The following is a 16767-nucleotide window of genomic DNA, read 5'->3' on the forward strand; positions in this document are numbered from 1 at the left end:
TTTTTATATTTTTTATAAATATATTTTATTATTTCTTATTATTCTTTATATAATTTACTAATATAGTCTTAAATAATAGGTTTTATTAATTATAATATTTTATCTTTAAGGAATCTTATATTATATTAAACTCTTAGTTTATTAATAGTAAACTAAATAAGGTAGTATATTTAGTAGCTCTAGAGGCTAGTAAGGAATCCTTAAAGTTTATTAGTATTATTATTAAATAGTTTAGGCTAATAAGGTTAAAGGATTTCTCTAAGGTCTTTTCTAGTTACTATAAGGGCTATAGTATATTTAATATACTTCTTATAGAGTTTCTAACTATTCTTTACTTTTCTTTTAAGTACTTTTATAATCTTAATAAGGTTAATTACCTTTTTCTTTAGATTTTTAATCTTATTCTTAGCTATATTAAAGTTATTCTTTATATTCTCTAGGAGGTTATTATATTACTAGCTAAGTTATTTAAGTTTATATTTAAGTTTTATTACTTCCTCTTTATAAGTGCTTAGATAAGTAAGGGTAATATCTTTTTTATTTTTATTATTAGTTTCTATAAGAATATCTGCTAGGTTAAGGGGCATCTCTTGCTATAGGTAATACTAGATATATCTTAAGTTAAAAGGCTAAATTAAAGTAATAGGTATTATTATATTAGTATTACTTAGTATTATATAATATAATCTAAATAAGAGCTATTAATATATAATAGTTAGGGTTTTTAAATAGGTAAACTAGTCTATATTAGGTTTATATTTATAAATTATATAAGGTATAATACTAAGTATTATAAAATATTATATCTCTTAATAATTAAATAATATATATTAGGCTTATTAATATAAAGATACTTTATTAATAGCTAGTAAGCTAAGTATATAAAAGTATTAAATAAATATTATTTATATATTAAAGTATAATTACTGCCTAATAAGGCAGTTATTAAGTAATTCTTAAGGTTATTAGTAATTCTTAAGGATTACTAGTATTTCTAGTTAAGGCTTAATAACCAGGTCTTAGCAGTTACTTATAGAATCCCTTAGTATATAGTAACTATTTATAATTAAAAAGAAAATATAAGGCATATATAACGTAACTACTTAGAATTATAACACTAAAGACCTTAATTAAGGTAAGTAAATACTAGTAATAATTAATAAATAAAAACCTTAAACTACTATATAAACCTAAGTATTAAGAATAATATAAAGCCTATATAATATAATAATATTATATAAAGGTATTATATTAAAATATAAATAATACTTATACTTAAATAGCTTAATTTATAAATTATAAAAAAAGTTTTTAATAAAAGAAGATACTAAAGTAGGAAATATACCTTAAATCTTAATATTATATAAAATAAAGGTAATTAAATACTAAAGGAAATAGTAAAAAAACCTAGAAAACTAATAATAAGAAAAAGAAAAGGATTATACCTATTACCTTAAGAAAAAAGAAGAAAAGAAATATAAGAAAATAAAATAAACTAAGACCCTTAAGATAATAAGGAAAAAGAGACCCTTAAAGTAGGAAATTAAAAAATACCTAGAAAACTTATAAGAAATAAGAATTACTTTTAATATAGGAAAATAACCTAAAGTATTTAAGATAATTAATACTATCTTAATTTAAATAACTATTTAAGAAAAAGAAAAAATAATAAAAAAGAAATATAAAGTAAGGAATAAGGTTTATATATATTACTAATAATACTTTTAAAGTATAGGATATAAAGGAGGAGTAGTATAAAATACTATATAATATCTCTATAAGGAAGATAAATAAATTAAAAATAAGTAAAAGTAACCTTATAAATTACTATTTAATAAATATAATAGTAAGATATATATCTTAATAGAAGATAGATATTTATAAAGAGCTAGGGAATATAGCGATATTAATAAACTTAAGAACTTATATATTTAGGCTTATTATATAGTAAATACTATAAACCCTTACTATAAGGAGTTAAAATTTAATACTAAAGATATTATAAAAATATTTCTAACCTATTTAGAATATAGTAAATTATTATAGCTATTATATAAATATTATTAATATAAGGTATATAAATAAGAAAAGGAAGATAATACTTACTTTTTTATTATAATTCTTAATATACTTAATAATAATCCTTATTAGAAAATAAAGATAAAAGAATACTTAGTATATTACTAATATAAAAACCTTAAAGTAATAAAATTATAATTTAATATATCTTATTATTAATAAATTTATAAAATAAAAAAACTTTATAAAGGAATTTAGTAGTATTAATAACTAATTAAAAAAGCTAAAAAAGAATATAATAATATAATTTAAATAAAATAGTAATAAACTTATAATTTAATTAATCCTAAGTATATTAAAAGAAATATAGATAATAAAGAATTATTAAAGTTTAAAATCTATATACCTAAAGACTTTAATATATATATTAATTTATAATACTTTTATAATTATAATAGCTATAAGGAATAAGAAGAGGAAGAATAATAAAATTTAATTAATAATATAAGTTTAGATATTACTAAAGGAAGTCTAAAGCCTTAAGAAGATAAAGAACTTAAGATATTAATAGAAATTTTTAAGAAACTATATAGTATTAAAGGAAAACTTATTAATAAGTAAAAAAAAGCTTAAAAATAATATAGTAGATATAAATAAGAGCTTATAAAGGAATAATAAGAATTAAGTAAAGTAAATTATATTAAAGGATATATAAACCTAGAAATATATTACTAAAATTACCTTAATAATATTAAAGCATTATATAATAAGTAAATAATAGGATTAAAAAGATATAAGATATGCCTAAAAATACTTAAAAAATAATATAAAGAATTAAAAGAATGCTTTTAATAGTAATTATTTAATAATAAATTTATTAATAACTATACTAATAGTAAGGGTTACTATAATAGTAATTATAAATAAACCTACTAAGATACCTTAAGAAAAGTAATATGCCTTTTATAATAATAAAGCTATAAAAAAGCAATAAATAGGAATAAAAAAGAACTATACCTATAAGTGCTTTAAGAGCAATATAAGATAATAAACCTAATTGCCTAGTGCTATAAGCTTAAATTAAGGGAAGATAGCTAAATATATAGATTAATAATAAAGTAAAGAGAAACTTTATTAATTTAAAAATAATTATAAAGTTAGGAATATTATAAAGGAAGAAATAACTACTATACTAACTTATTAATATAGAAAAGTAACTCTTTAATTATAATAATAATATAATAAATTAAGAGATTAATTACCTTAAGGTCTTTATTAAAGGAAGAAATTAAAAAACTAAGTTTTAATATTATCCCTTTAAGAGAAAAGATAGATATTATTCTTAAAATAAATTAGCTTAAATAATAAAACTTATATATTAACTAAAGGACTAGCTAAGTTATATTTCTTAATAACCCTAATAATAATAGTAAAATAATTATAAGGAATAATAAGAGATCTTAATTTATAATTAAGAGGATAAGTATAAACTAGTATAAAATAAAGACTTTACTACCTCTAAAAGGAGTATAATATAAGTATAAAATAGGCTAAAAATAAAAATTAAAAATCCTAGGTATCTTTAAATAATAAGATCTATAAAAGGATAAACTTATTATAGTAAGCCAGGATTAACTTAAGAATATTTTAAAAGAATATTAAATATATAATAAATTATTTAAAAAGGAATTAAAAACTAAAGTCCTTAAATATAGTTAATAAGACTATAAAATTAAACTTATAAATAAGAACTTATTATTTTAAAAGATTTATTTATTAAATTAAAAGGAATTAAAAGTTTAATAATAATATATTAATAAGATAATTAGAAGGGGTATATTAAAGAGTTAACTTTATTAATAAGATTAGTAATATTCTTTATATTAAAGAAAAATAAAAAACTATAACTTATTATAAATTATAAAGGAGTTAATATATATTATTAAAGATTAAACCTTACTTTTACTTATAATAAAACTTAAGAATTAATTATAAGATAAAAAGGTCTTTATAGCCCTTAACCTAAAAGGAGTATATAACCTTATCTATATTAAGGAAGGAACTAAATAAAAGATAGTATTTAAAACTAGATTTAGATTATTTAAATACCTAGTAATGCCCTTTAGCCTTATTAATATACTTATAATATTTTAGTAAATAATTAATAATATACTTTAATAATACCTTAATATCTTTATAATATATTACCTTAATAATATCTTAATCTTCTTAAATAATAAAGAAGAATATAAAGAATATATTTATAAGGTTTTAAAAGTATTATAAAATACTAAGCTATTAATTAAATTAAAGAAGAGTTACTTTTATATTATAAAGGTAGACTTTTTAAGATATATTATTATATCTAGAGAAATCTAAATAAAAAAAAGAAAATCTTAATAATAATAAAATAAAAGATACTTATTAATATTAAGGAAATATAAGCCTTTTTAGGCTTTATTAACTATTACTAAAGATTTATTAAAGGATTTAATAAGATTATAATCTTATTAATAAAACTAATTAAAAAGGGAAAGCCTTTTAACTAAAATAATAAGGGTTAAAAAGTATTTAAGTAACTTAAAGGAGTAATCCTTAATAAACTAGTCTTAATAATATTTAATCTTAAAAAAGAAATTAAGCTAGAAATAAATATATTAAACTTTATATTAAAAGGATAAATTAATTAAAGAAATAAGGAAAGAAAGCTATATCCTATTACTTTTTACTTATATAAGCTATATAAAGTAAAGCTTAACTACCTAATTTATAATTAAGAATTTCTAGTAATAATTAACTGCTTTAGAGAGTTTAAATATTACTTAATAAGAAATAAGTATAAGGTTAAGGTTTATATTAATTACTAGAATATTTTATACTTTACTATAACTTATAAACTTAATAAATAATAACTATACTATATAGAATTCTTATATAAATTTAATTTTATAATTATTTACTATAAGGAATTAGAAAATAATAAAGTAAATATAATTAATTAATAACTAGATTATAATACTAGCACTATTAAGGCAAAAGAATAAGTATTAAAAAAGAATAATAAAGGAAAATACTAATTTACTTAAAAAATAATAATATTAAGATAGATATAATTAAAAGTAATTAAAGAAATCTTAAGAAAACTATAAGAGTTTATTTAAGAATTCTATATATATTTATTATATAAATATTAAGGAGTTATTAAAACCCTAAAATAATTATTATAATAAGGCTATTAAATAATATAAAAGGTAATAAAAAAGGTTATTAAATAATATAATATTTATATTAAAATAAAGGCATAATAATATAAACCTTATAAAATATTATAACTAATAGAAGTTATAAAATAACTATAAAGCTTAATTATAATAGACTTTATAACTAAATTACTATTATTAAAAGACCCTTTAACTAGAATTTATTATAATAATATTATAGTTATTATAAATAAATTAATAAAGTTCTTAATTTACTTACCTTATAAAGAGGTAATAGATATAAGAGTTATAGCTTATATCTTTTATAATAAGGTAATAAGGGAATAAGGATTACTAAAAGAAATCTTATTAAATAAAGAATTAATATTTGCCTTTAAATTCTAATAATTACTTATAGCACTTATAGGAGTTAATTACTAACTTATAATAGCTTTTAGGCTATAAGTAAATAGTTAAATAAAATAAATAAACTAAATATTAAAATAATACCTTTAATATTATATTAATTATAAATAAGATAACTAGGTTAAAAAGCTATTAAGTGCCTAGCTAGCTTATAATATTACTTATAATAAAAGTATAAAACTTATATTATTTAATATAAATATTAGATTTATACTTAATATATATTATAATACTTAAGAACTAAAGAATATAAACTTAATAGTAATTATTATAAGTAATAAGTTAAGAGAAATATATAATAAACTTAAAATTAAGTTAGAATTTATTAAGAAAAGGATATAGAAATACTATAACTTTAAAAGGTTAAAGGGATTAACCTTTAAGAAAGGAAATATAATTTACTTATTTATTAAAAATATTAAAATAAATTAATTAAGTTATAAACTAGATTATAAGTATTTAAGACTAGTTAAGATTAAATAAAAGATAGAAGAAGATTAATTTAAACTAGATTTATCTTTAAATATTAGATATTACTTAATTTATTATATCTTAATACTTAAATTAGCTATAAATATAATATATATAAAAACTAATAATAAACTATAATAAATTATAAAACTAAAGGTATATAAAGTAAAGGAAATTAAAGATATATAAAGAATTAATAAATAAAAGATATATTTAATTAAATAAAAGAATTACTTAAAAAGTAAAAATATATAAAAACTAATAAAATACCTTACTAATATCTAGTAACTCCTAAAGAACTTTTATTAATAACCTTAAAGAGTAAAGGATTAAAAATTAGGTTTTAGTTAATAATATTAGCACTACTAAAAGACTAAATATCTAGAACTACTATATCCTCCTCTTAAGTAATAATATTACCTATAAAAGAATTTATATTATTAATAATAAATTAGATACCTTGCTTATATAATAAACACTTTTAATAATAAATATAAGATAACCTTATAATAGCTTTATTAACCTCTTATTAAGCCTTAAGAAGCTTTTCCTTAGCTTTCTCTTTTGCCTATTTTAGATAATTAGATTTATAATTTAAATACGGAATTAAAGAGAGAATAGTTAGCAGAAGGTAATAATAATAAGGGAAATAATATATAATAGGTAATTATAATACTAAAAGCATTATAAGATTAACCTTATTAAATATATTTAAAGTAATAAAAAAATACTTAATTATTTTATAATAAAGGCCTTTAGCCTTATAGAAAGAATAAGGCATAATATTAAAACTAAATTTTATAATTAAATCTGCTAAATAAATATACTTTAAAGTCTTATAAGATTTTAACTAAAGATTTTATAATATAATAATTAATAAGGTATATTAAGAAAATAATAAAGAAAGAGAGTTAGCACTTACTAAAGCCTAATATAAGAATAAGGAGATATATAGGTCTTAAGGGCAAGACTTAATAAAGGGGAGAGATTATATTATAATTTATATAGCTATATTATATAGCCCCTATAATTTCTACTTATTATAGAAAGATTACTTCTCTTAGTAATAATCCTCTTTTATTAAATTACTTAAATTATAATACTTTAAGACTAAATCCTTATAGATTACTAATAATCCTTAGAAATCTAACCTTTAAATTACTATTATTTCTTATTAAGCTATTAGGCTACCTTTAGTATATAAAATATATTTATTAGCATTTTTATAGAACTTAGCTTATTAGCTATTAATAAAGCATTTTTATATTAATAAGCCTAATATATATTACTTAATTATTAAGAGATATAATACTTTATAATACTTAGTATTATGCCTTATATAATCTGTAAACATAAACCTAGTATAGACTAGTTTACCTATTTAGAAAACCTAACTATTATAACTAGCCTTAATTAACTGTAATATAGCTAAAGATTTAAATATTAAATTATTTACTTTTTTATAATTACTTATTAAAGCAAAATCCTTCTTTAATACCTATAGACCCTTTAACTATATTAAGCATTTTTAATAATAAAGATATATAAGTTTTAATAAATACTTATTTAACTAATACTATAATTAAATAAGCTCTTCTTTAATAGCTTCCTTATTATCTTTAATTTAACTCTTTTCTTAAACTAAGTAATTAGCTATAAAAGATTAATAATAAAGAAAATATAGAAAAACTATATAGAGGAAACTAACCTTTAGATAAGGTAATACCCTTTTTATTGCATAAATAACTATAATAGGTGTATTTAGAATAATTTTTCTAATCCTCCTTTATTATATACTTAATATAATTCTTAAAATAAAGAAAGTAAGGTATAATTTTATAGCCTTAGGCAGCAATTAGTTTAGCTCTGGCAAGATAATGCTAAGTTTCTAGAGATAATATAGTTAATATATTAAGAAAGAATAATTATAAGGTTAAGTTAAGAAACATATTAAGGAGAATTAATAAATAATAGATAAGTAAGGTCTTAAGGACAAGACTAGAGGAAGGGAGAGATTATGTTATAACCCTAGTAGTTATATTATATATACTTTATATTTTTTACTAATTATATATAGTTACTATAAACTAAGGGATTCTAGCTATAACTACTAAAATAAAGTTATTATAAATATAATAGAAATACTAATAACTCTTACTAATTACTAGTAATTCTTACTATTACTTTATAATTATAACTAGTATATAAATATATTTATTAGCACTCTTATAAAACTTAGCTTACTAGTTATTAATAAGACTTCTTTACCTTAATAAGCCTAACCTATATTATTAATTATTAAGAGATATAATACTTTACTATTACTTAGTATAACGCCTTATAACTCTATAAATATAAAACCTAATATAGACTAGTTTACCTATTTAGAAACCCTAATTGTTATAAATATATTAAATATACTATAGCTCTTATTATTATTAAAAAGACCTTAAAGGGATTCTTTAGCCTTATTAGCCTAATTTATTTAATAATAATACTAATAAACTTTAAGGATTCCTTACTAGCCTTTAAAGCTACTAGATATACTATTCTATTTAGTTTATAATTAATAAACTAAAAGTTTAATATATTATAGGATTTCTTAAAGATAAAGTATTATAACTAATAAAACCTATTATTTATAATTATATTATAAAAGTATTAATAAATATATTTTATATATTAAAGTAATTAAAATAGTAATTAGTAAGGTTATTATATAATTAGTAATAATTATATTAAATTAATATTAATTATATTAAATTAATATTAATTATATTAAATTAGCTATAATTATAAAATCTTAATATTAATTTGTTTTAGTAAATAATATAATAATTAGTAGAAAATATAAGGTATATATATTAAAACCGCTAGGGTTATAATAAATTAGTAATATAAAATATTATAATCTATTTAAATAACTTAATAGCTGCTATATATTTATAAGGTATATTAGTTTACTTCTCTTAAGGAGTCTTCCTTAAGTTCTAAGCCCTAATAGTATTACATAGGGTTATATAAGTATACTAGGTATAAGGATATACTAATATCCCTAGTAATAAATAGGCTAATAGACTAGCAAAAGCAGTATTATTACTACTTAAGCCAGAAAGGGTTTAACTAATACTAGCATACTTATAAAAGATTATAAAATAGAAACCAAGAGAAGTATTTAAAATATAGTAATTTACTACTACTCTTAAGCAATATAAGAAACTTAATCTTAAGGCGACCATAGGCTATCTGCAGGAGCGAAAGCCCACCACGCTTGGTCTACTCATGCAACTAACGCAAAGCACCTAATCACATCTTCTACTGCAGAAAGGTACCGCCACATCATCAGATAACGCCAGCCCCCTTACTAAATACAGCAATCAACCTAGTAATAGGTAAAGATTTTACTAAGTTTATTAAACTGTCTAAAGTAAGCGCCTTCTTTAGATAGATCTGCCCTCGCTATTAGATAAGAACGACCTAAGACGCACTTGCATCCCTTCTTCCCTCTTTATCTCCCATACATCTCTTTTATTACCTCCCTTTCTTACCTAGAGTCAGCCAGATGAAAAGCGCTGGTATGCTCTTTATCTAGCCGTGACTATCTGAGGCCGCCTCGAGCTGCTGCAGCCATAGCTCTACCATAGCCTGCCTGGTTACAGGCTTGTCTTGCGGCTACCGTTTACCAGCCACGCCTGGCCAACCCACCGACGGGTAACAGACTCTATGCGATGCGTCGTTTATGCCGATGATATGCTGGATAGAGTCGTCTGTTGGCGCGTTTGCAAAAATTGCCGCTCGACAAGGACGTCTAATTTCGCGTTTGGGGGGGGGGGGGGGGGGGGATTTCTGGTTTGAGGATAAAGGCTTGCCGAACGCAAGGATACTGAGAGACCGGCTGTACCTAAGATCGGCATTACCAACTGGACTGTGGTGCTCGGCCCTACTCGACCAAGGTTGCGTGTAATTTGACGAAATACAAACAAACGGACTCGTGCACGACAGCTCGTGTCGTGTCTTTGCTAGATATTCATTAAAACACTCCTTTTCGCTCGTGCACATGGGGAAGTCCTTCCCGGTCTGGTTATATTTTACCAATTTCTCTTGACAGTGGGTTATTTAGGGCCCCTATAGAAGTAGGTATAATTATCTAGCTAAACCGTGGGAGATCTACGTTCGTGTGGCCCACCAGACAAAGTCAGGTACCTGCCTTATTTTCGCGAATTAACTCTCTTTTTGCTAGTCAATCTACCCCTACCTGAGAACGAATGTCAGGGGATGGTCGATTTAGAGACCCCCTGAGTATTGTGATGGTCCTATGAGTTTGCTTGGAGCAACGCCAGGGATTTCTCTTCGACGTTCATTGGTGCACTTTGACCGTCGCATCTAAACGCATGAGCCGGGGCTGCACAGGTGATGGAGCCTGTCCCCTCAAGCAATCTGGTAAAGTTCTTATTCTTTGCACATGAAAAACGATGCACAGTTCCGAAATTAATGCACTTAGGAGCCCGACGAATGGTGTCTCTGAATGATTGTCGGGCTGGCGCCCGAGAGCCACAACCGGACATTTATGCAAGCCACGAAAAACGGCGTATTTCATCGCGACATTCTTCAACACAAGGCTGTCTTTACCCGTCCTTGGCAAGTCTTCAGTTCCACCAACTCCTCACTCTTTGGGCAACAAACCAACACTCGTCACGAATAATGGCGGTACTGGACGGCGAAATACGCCTTACAGATTTTAAAGTGCAATGGTAATTAAAACACGTGACGAATGCAGTAAAGATGTTCGCCGTAGCCCACACTTACATTAAATCTGTGCGGAGTTGCGTTCAAAGTATAGCCTGTTTCACCCCTTCCAGATCTAGCTGGTTTTGGCGTAAATTCGACCGATTGGCTGAGGGAGTTGTTCACATACGCAGATCTACGGAGTCGATGGGTTGCTCACGTTGGGTTGTCCATCAATTAGTGAATGAGATTTATTCCGCCCGGGAGGACTAATCCCATAGGGCCAGGTGCGTGCTGTGTACAAGTCCTAGAAGCCCCTTTAGAACGGAAAAGACTTAGGACGAGAAGTAGTTGTGCAGACCGGAGCAATGCGGAGGAATCGTAAATAGCTTAGCGTACCTACTAGCCCTATGAGATTCGTTCTCCCGGGCGCAATAAACTCTATCTATCTATCCCAGAAGCCCCACATTCTTCCTCATCTGATGGTTTGGTCCCGCCTGGGAAGAGAAGCGTGTCTTGTTGCATCTCCACAAATACCATGTATGTTACGGCTTGGTTCACCGTAGGCTCCTATAAGCAGCTGTATGCACCATTGTAATTGCTACAATAGCAGTTATTAGCCAATCTTTTGCCCTGTGGCGTAGTGGTTAGGTGCGACCGTTACAATGTATGCATGGCTACGTGCTAATAGTAAGCACTAGCCGCCTGTCTCAGTTATAACTGTCGATCACTTCATGTCGCACTGAGCCTGCTTAAAGGGTTAAAGTGAATGTGATGAGCAGCAGCAAATGTGTTGATTGATTGTTCTCTTTTCGTGCGGGGTATTCTATTCCGCAGAGTTAAAGCATACGGCTAGATTACTAACACAGTTGTTTCCTAGGCCGTGAAGATCATGCCTACCCTGCGACACTAACTAAACCTAACTTATAGACTAAGGTAGCTAATATTCGGATTGATTATTATGCCGATTATTATTTATGGCTAGGGATCAGCATCCACTTGTGTCATTGTCTAGTCTACAAACTTCGACAAAGGGCGAGAAACAGAAACACGTTTTGGACAATACACACACACCATCAAATACTTTACCATGTCGTATGTGCTGTGTCCCCTGGAACAAACCATCACTGACTTCTGCAACGCCCTTCTGACCACGATTTGCCTCTGTGCCATTCCCGGGCAGCAAGCTTCAACCCACCCTTCCAGGCTGCTCGTTGCCAATTGGGTGCTAGCGTACTTGCTAACGAACACTCCTCCCGCCGAGAGGGTGCAAGTCGGCATTAACCATAACGTTGCCCTGGGACAGGACCTTTCAAGAACGGCGAGGCAGCGGTGTAGGTCGGCAGGCTGAGCCGCCACGCCCTCAACAGGCTCAATCGCCAGGCGGCGTCGCATGCGAATGCGGTAGAAAGATATACGCTGTTCGTGCCGGCCAGTATATAGACTCAGAGAATCATTGTGTGTACTGAAGTGACGAGCTTAGTCCTACTCCTTGTCTCTGATTATAATACATGTCGGGTGGTCGGTGTCCATCAGGCACATTTCTGCCGCAACTCTTTGCCCGATCCGTCCACGATCCATATCTGCTCAAGTTTAGCCTTACGCGTTGTATAATGCTTGGCTACGAGACGGGGCATTCTGTTCTTACGTCTCGAACGAGAATACTGATACCTGGCTTTTAATAAATGTAATACGGGCATATGCCACCAGAAACATTTATAGTATACATATACAAAAAGGGTATGCCACTGTTCAGCTCTCTTTCTTACCGCTGGCCCGTCTCAATGTATTAGGTATATTAACGATTTCAATGGACAACAGCAGGTCGTAGTCCTACACTTGACAAGACAGGCTTCTTCTGCCTCTTCCTTCAAGAACTACCTCAGGCTGAGAGCGCTACCTCTAATTATGGGGCCGGCCGCTAACCAGGCGGCTTGATGTCAAGTTGTGACTGGCTGGTCGGAGAGGTCGGTCGGATGGCCGGGGTATATGGGGGAGACCTCGGATCATCGCATGTCACTGTCAACCTGAGCAACTCGGCATTCTCTATCCTACACTGCTATAATAACGACGATCCCACTGGCTGCTACTTGCGGGGTCTATGGCGGTCAGTCCAAGAACGGCAATGGATACACTGTAAATCGGTGCGATGCCATGGGGTCGTAGTTGGCCGCTTCGGTCTCATTCCTCGACCACACGATATTGATCTTTCAGCTTATGCACAAAGTCTCATAATCAGATCCACCCAGCCATCTCTTGTGGATATTCCTTCTAATTGTACCCTACATCCCCTGTCTCATAGCGGTGCGCTTGGAGAAAATTGACTCTGGCGTCTGATGTATACAGTGACGTGAAGACGGGCGTAATCCAAAGAGCAGAAAGGGGCTGGGATTGATCGAGAAACGTAAGACTGGTCCGCTAGCTCTAACGCTTGGACATGCAATATACCTATAAAAAGGCCTTGGTTTGTCTCCCATTTCCGTCTCTACAAGATTCCGACAATCTCGCACCTTTACTTTTCGTCAAGCGTCTTTTCTCAACCTACTCAACATGAAGGTGTGTGATGAATCCTGAGCATGGAATAATCATAACTGACTTCTGCCTCAGGTTACCGCCCTAAGTCTCGTCGCTCTTGCGACCGCCGTTTTTGCCGGAACTCTGGACAGCTCCGTATGTCTCGCGTCATTTTATTTATCTAACACCTGGATCAGTCGTAACTGACACATTCGCAGTTGGACAAGAGGGCCTGCACTCCTACCACCTGCCACTGCAATGGCATTCAGGGACAGTTCTGCGGCTATGATGACCCCGCCAACCCCGGTTGCAAGACCGGGTACGTTTATGAATGCCAGGCGGGTACCGGTAACGCTTGCTCTTATGGCCCTCGGAACTCGTGCCAGCAGTGCGGTGAACTTCAGTGTTAAACATGAGAAACTATTACTACGCGGAGCGGGTTCTACTTAGAATGGCGGATCAGATGGACTGGTTACTGGGACAACTCCACCTCTACCGCTCCAACCAGGTGAATGGCCAAGGCTTGGATTCACAGTCGTTACCTTGTACAATATATAAGCATCAATCTACATCTACTGTATAGGTTTCATGCTGCCCGCTTAAGTGCCAGGTTTCAGACACACATACTTCCGTTTAGGACCCATCTCGTCCCATCGTTTTCATCTTATCCACGTGGCCATAATCGAGGTGGTCATTCAACACAGCTGGTCCACGGTATGAGAGGCTCGTTCCTCTACGGTCTTTGTCGCCGATATAATGTGGGAACCATGTCTTCTGGCGGTTACCAGTAAGCTGCTTCTCAGTATCCCGCAGGCGCGATTGTACAAGTATTCTCGATATAAATAAGGTTTAGAGTTTATAGCTACATAGGATTTTTTAAAAAATCTATAAAATATATATATATATAACTTATTTTAAGACTTATATATAACTTATTAAAATTATAGCTATTTTAAGCTTAATTTGTATTTTTAAAGAATTCTTAAGAAATCGAGTTTAAGGTAGAAATAAGACTGGGTCACATACTTATCTGGGTCACAAGCTTATTAACCACGTTAGTTATAGAGTAATTATTAGGGTTATCTGGTAATTCTAGGGATTACTGGTGATTCTGGTGCTTTCGCTTTGATTCAGTCTTGGCGATCATAGACAATCCTAGTTACCTAAGCTTCTCAAAAATACAATCTGGATCCGTCTATTCTCATGAGCTGAAAAGCTGCTCAAACTTTGACTTTCCCTCCAGTTTCTTAATCTCCTGCTTCATCGCATCGATGCGATAGTTCTTCCATGCCTTCTCTATCCGTTCTTTGGCCTCGGGATTCTTTGTGATAGTGCGTGACGCTGAGGCAGTACCTGAGAGAAGGCCTGTTTCACCACCTAGGAACAAACCTCCAATGGAGAAGAAGAAATATGTGGCAGCATCACCCCATTTTGAAGGCGCGAGCTGGGCGGTGAGATCTGGGATGGGTTCTGTGAAGGAGTCAGTATAAGAGCATAATGCGTATTGCAAGACATGACGTACGGGTACGGCCATCTGCAAATTTGACCTCGACAGGCTTCTCCATCGCTCTGAAGGCGTTGAAGTAGGCCAATCGCATCTTTCGTAGTCTGAAAGCGCACAAGATGCCGAAACCAAGGCCTAACAGGGAGCCTACTCTTGTATGGGTCGAGACTTTGCTTCCGGCAGTTCTCAGGATGTCGCGGTCATTATCGTTCAAACTTGACCAAGTTAGTATTTTTATTCTTCAATTCGTTTTGACGTACTCGTGCTGGAAGTGCTCTTCCGCAAGCTTCCGGAGCTCATCACTCCTCCCAGATCGGAAAGCGGCAAGAGATTCAGACATTTTTGTAATTATTTAAAGTCAAGCAATTGAAGCAAGACGTAGAAGTCGTTTACAAAGCTGAACGGAAAATCGAAAGCCAAAAGGAACAGGAAGTTGTAAATAAATACGGAGACGTCTATAGAGCTCGTAACGCTGACGTCACCACCTTGAATCCTCGTTGCTTGTCCCGATCCCGCTAGCGGAAGAAACATGAAGAAGTCCACAACACGTCATTGTCGTATCGAAAAGTATCTTCATGATTCGGGATTTTATGCAGCATTGAATAGTGGATCCCATTGCTCAAGTTTTGGTAGAGACTATCACTTGTGCTGACTCTGAATCAGAGCCTCCCACTCTGTCAACAGACCCATGATCTCAACGCTCTGATCAACATTCGGCGAAGGCCGTTCCGCCGTCCTTACACCGCGGGATAAACAATCTTCCACCTTCTTCACCTGATATCCAAATGCATCCATGTCTGCAGGTACAACAACTTGTTCCGTTGAACCGGTGTAGGTTTTGACCTCGATGATGTTGTCGCCTGCGATGGGTAGCCAAGGGTTCGTGACGAACCTGATCCTGCCTTTATCTCCTAGAATCGCAAATGAAGAGTCGTTGCCGTAGCTGTCAGTCGATTGAAGACTTGCCAGCACGCCGTTGTCGAAACGGACTGTCAGTGATGCGTCGCGGACATGGACACTGCCTTCCCTCGAGATATTGCCGAAGCCGTGCAATTGACGCTTTGCAAACGCATCGCTGCCGAAAGCTGTCTCAACGACGAAGTGCAGCAATGAAACTGGATAGCAGCCCAGGTTGTAGATAGTCCCCATGCTCAGAGGATTCGCTTTCTTCCAGATATTGGCAGAGTAATACCCCGATACGCCTCTCACCGTCCCAATTTTGCCCTCAAGAAGCAGCTCCTGAGTCTTCTTCATCAACGGATGCGTAAGATACATAAGCCCTTCCAAAAAGAACACATTCGCATCCTTAACAGCCTTCTTAATCGCCTCGGCATCCTCCATCGTAGTCGCCAATGATTTCTCTGACAAAATCGCCTTGCCTCGCTTAGCAGCTGCAAGAACTGCGGGGGTGTGCATATGGTTCGGCAGACCGACGTACACGACGTCTATCTCAGCCGTGTCCAGCAGCTCATCGATAGAAGTATATCGCTCTGCAATGCCATGTTTGTCGGCGAATGCTGTCAGGCGGGTTTCGTTGCGGCCAAAGACTGCGGCGATGGTGGAGTTTTTGCTGGCGAGGATGGAGCGGGCGACCACGTCGGAGATGAAGCTCGTTCCGAGCATGCCCCAGCGCAACATCTTGATGTCTGACAAGTCAAAACCTGAATGAATGAATAACCTGAAAGGTATAAAAGAGCTCAAAGTTACTTCACAGGCGTAGTTTTATAGCTTGGGCTCTCGAGTCAGCATTTCGAGCTGTTGTTGTGAAACCCTAAAGTTACTTCCTTATCTTGCTTATCTAAACCCGGTCATCTCCGAGTATTGCCGCTTACAAGCTGTCATTTCCGTACTCCGCTGGGGTTATTCACTTCCGAATTACAAACCAGTAGACTAATTCGGTGTCTTCTT

The 16767-nt window shown here is 30.9% G+C and overlaps 4 protein-coding genes across 4 annotated transcripts; 1 reads left to right on the forward strand and 3 right to left on the reverse strand.

The window, feature by feature from the left end:
* Positions 1 to 10464: 10464 nt before the first annotated feature.
* Positions 10465 to 10789, reverse strand: BKA55DRAFT_579196 (uncharacterized protein). Its single transcript, XM_046193814.1, has one exon. The coding sequence runs from the start codon at positions 10711 to 10713 to the stop codon at positions 10474 to 10476; it is 240 nt and encodes a 79-aa protein (XP_046044377.1). The 5' UTR covers positions 10714 to 10789; the 3' UTR covers positions 10465 to 10473.
* A 2602-nt stretch (positions 10790 to 13391) lies between these two features.
* On the forward strand, positions 13392 to 13765 carry BKA55DRAFT_694784 (uncharacterized protein; the record flags this gene model as incomplete). Its single annotated transcript, XM_046200085.1, has 3 exons — positions 13392 to 13397; positions 13449 to 13511; positions 13574 to 13765. 3 exons carry the CDS (start codon positions 13392 to 13394, stop codon positions 13763 to 13765), a joined length of 261 nt encoding a protein of 86 aa, XP_046044378.1.
* Positions 13766 to 14406: 641 nt separating this feature from the next.
* Positions 14407 to 15348, reverse strand: BKA55DRAFT_136598 (uncharacterized protein). The gene is made up of 3 exons (XM_046184870.1): positions 15120 to 15348; positions 14878 to 15074; positions 14407 to 14825 (listed from the first exon to the last, which is right to left on the reverse strand). Exons 1-3 carry the CDS (start codon positions 15197 to 15199, stop codon positions 14557 to 14559), a joined length of 546 nt encoding a protein of 181 aa, XP_046044379.1. The 5' UTR covers positions 15200 to 15348; the 3' UTR covers positions 14407 to 14556.
* Positions 15052 to 16680, reverse strand: BKA55DRAFT_579202 (uncharacterized protein). The gene has a single exon (XM_046193815.1). It carries the CDS (start codon positions 16495 to 16497, stop codon positions 15499 to 15501), a length of 999 nt encoding a protein of 332 aa, XP_046044380.1. The 5' UTR covers positions 16498 to 16680; the 3' UTR covers positions 15052 to 15498.
* Between the last annotated feature and the right edge of the window lie 87 nt (positions 16681 to 16767).

This window comes from Fusarium redolens, assembly GCF_020744475.1.
Source record: "Fusarium redolens strain MPI-CAGE-AT-0023 chromosome Unknown BKA55scaffold_17, whole genome shotgun sequence".
In the NCBI taxonomy this organism is placed as follows: Eukaryota; Fungi; Ascomycota; class Sordariomycetes; order Hypocreales; family Nectriaceae; genus Fusarium; species Fusarium redolens.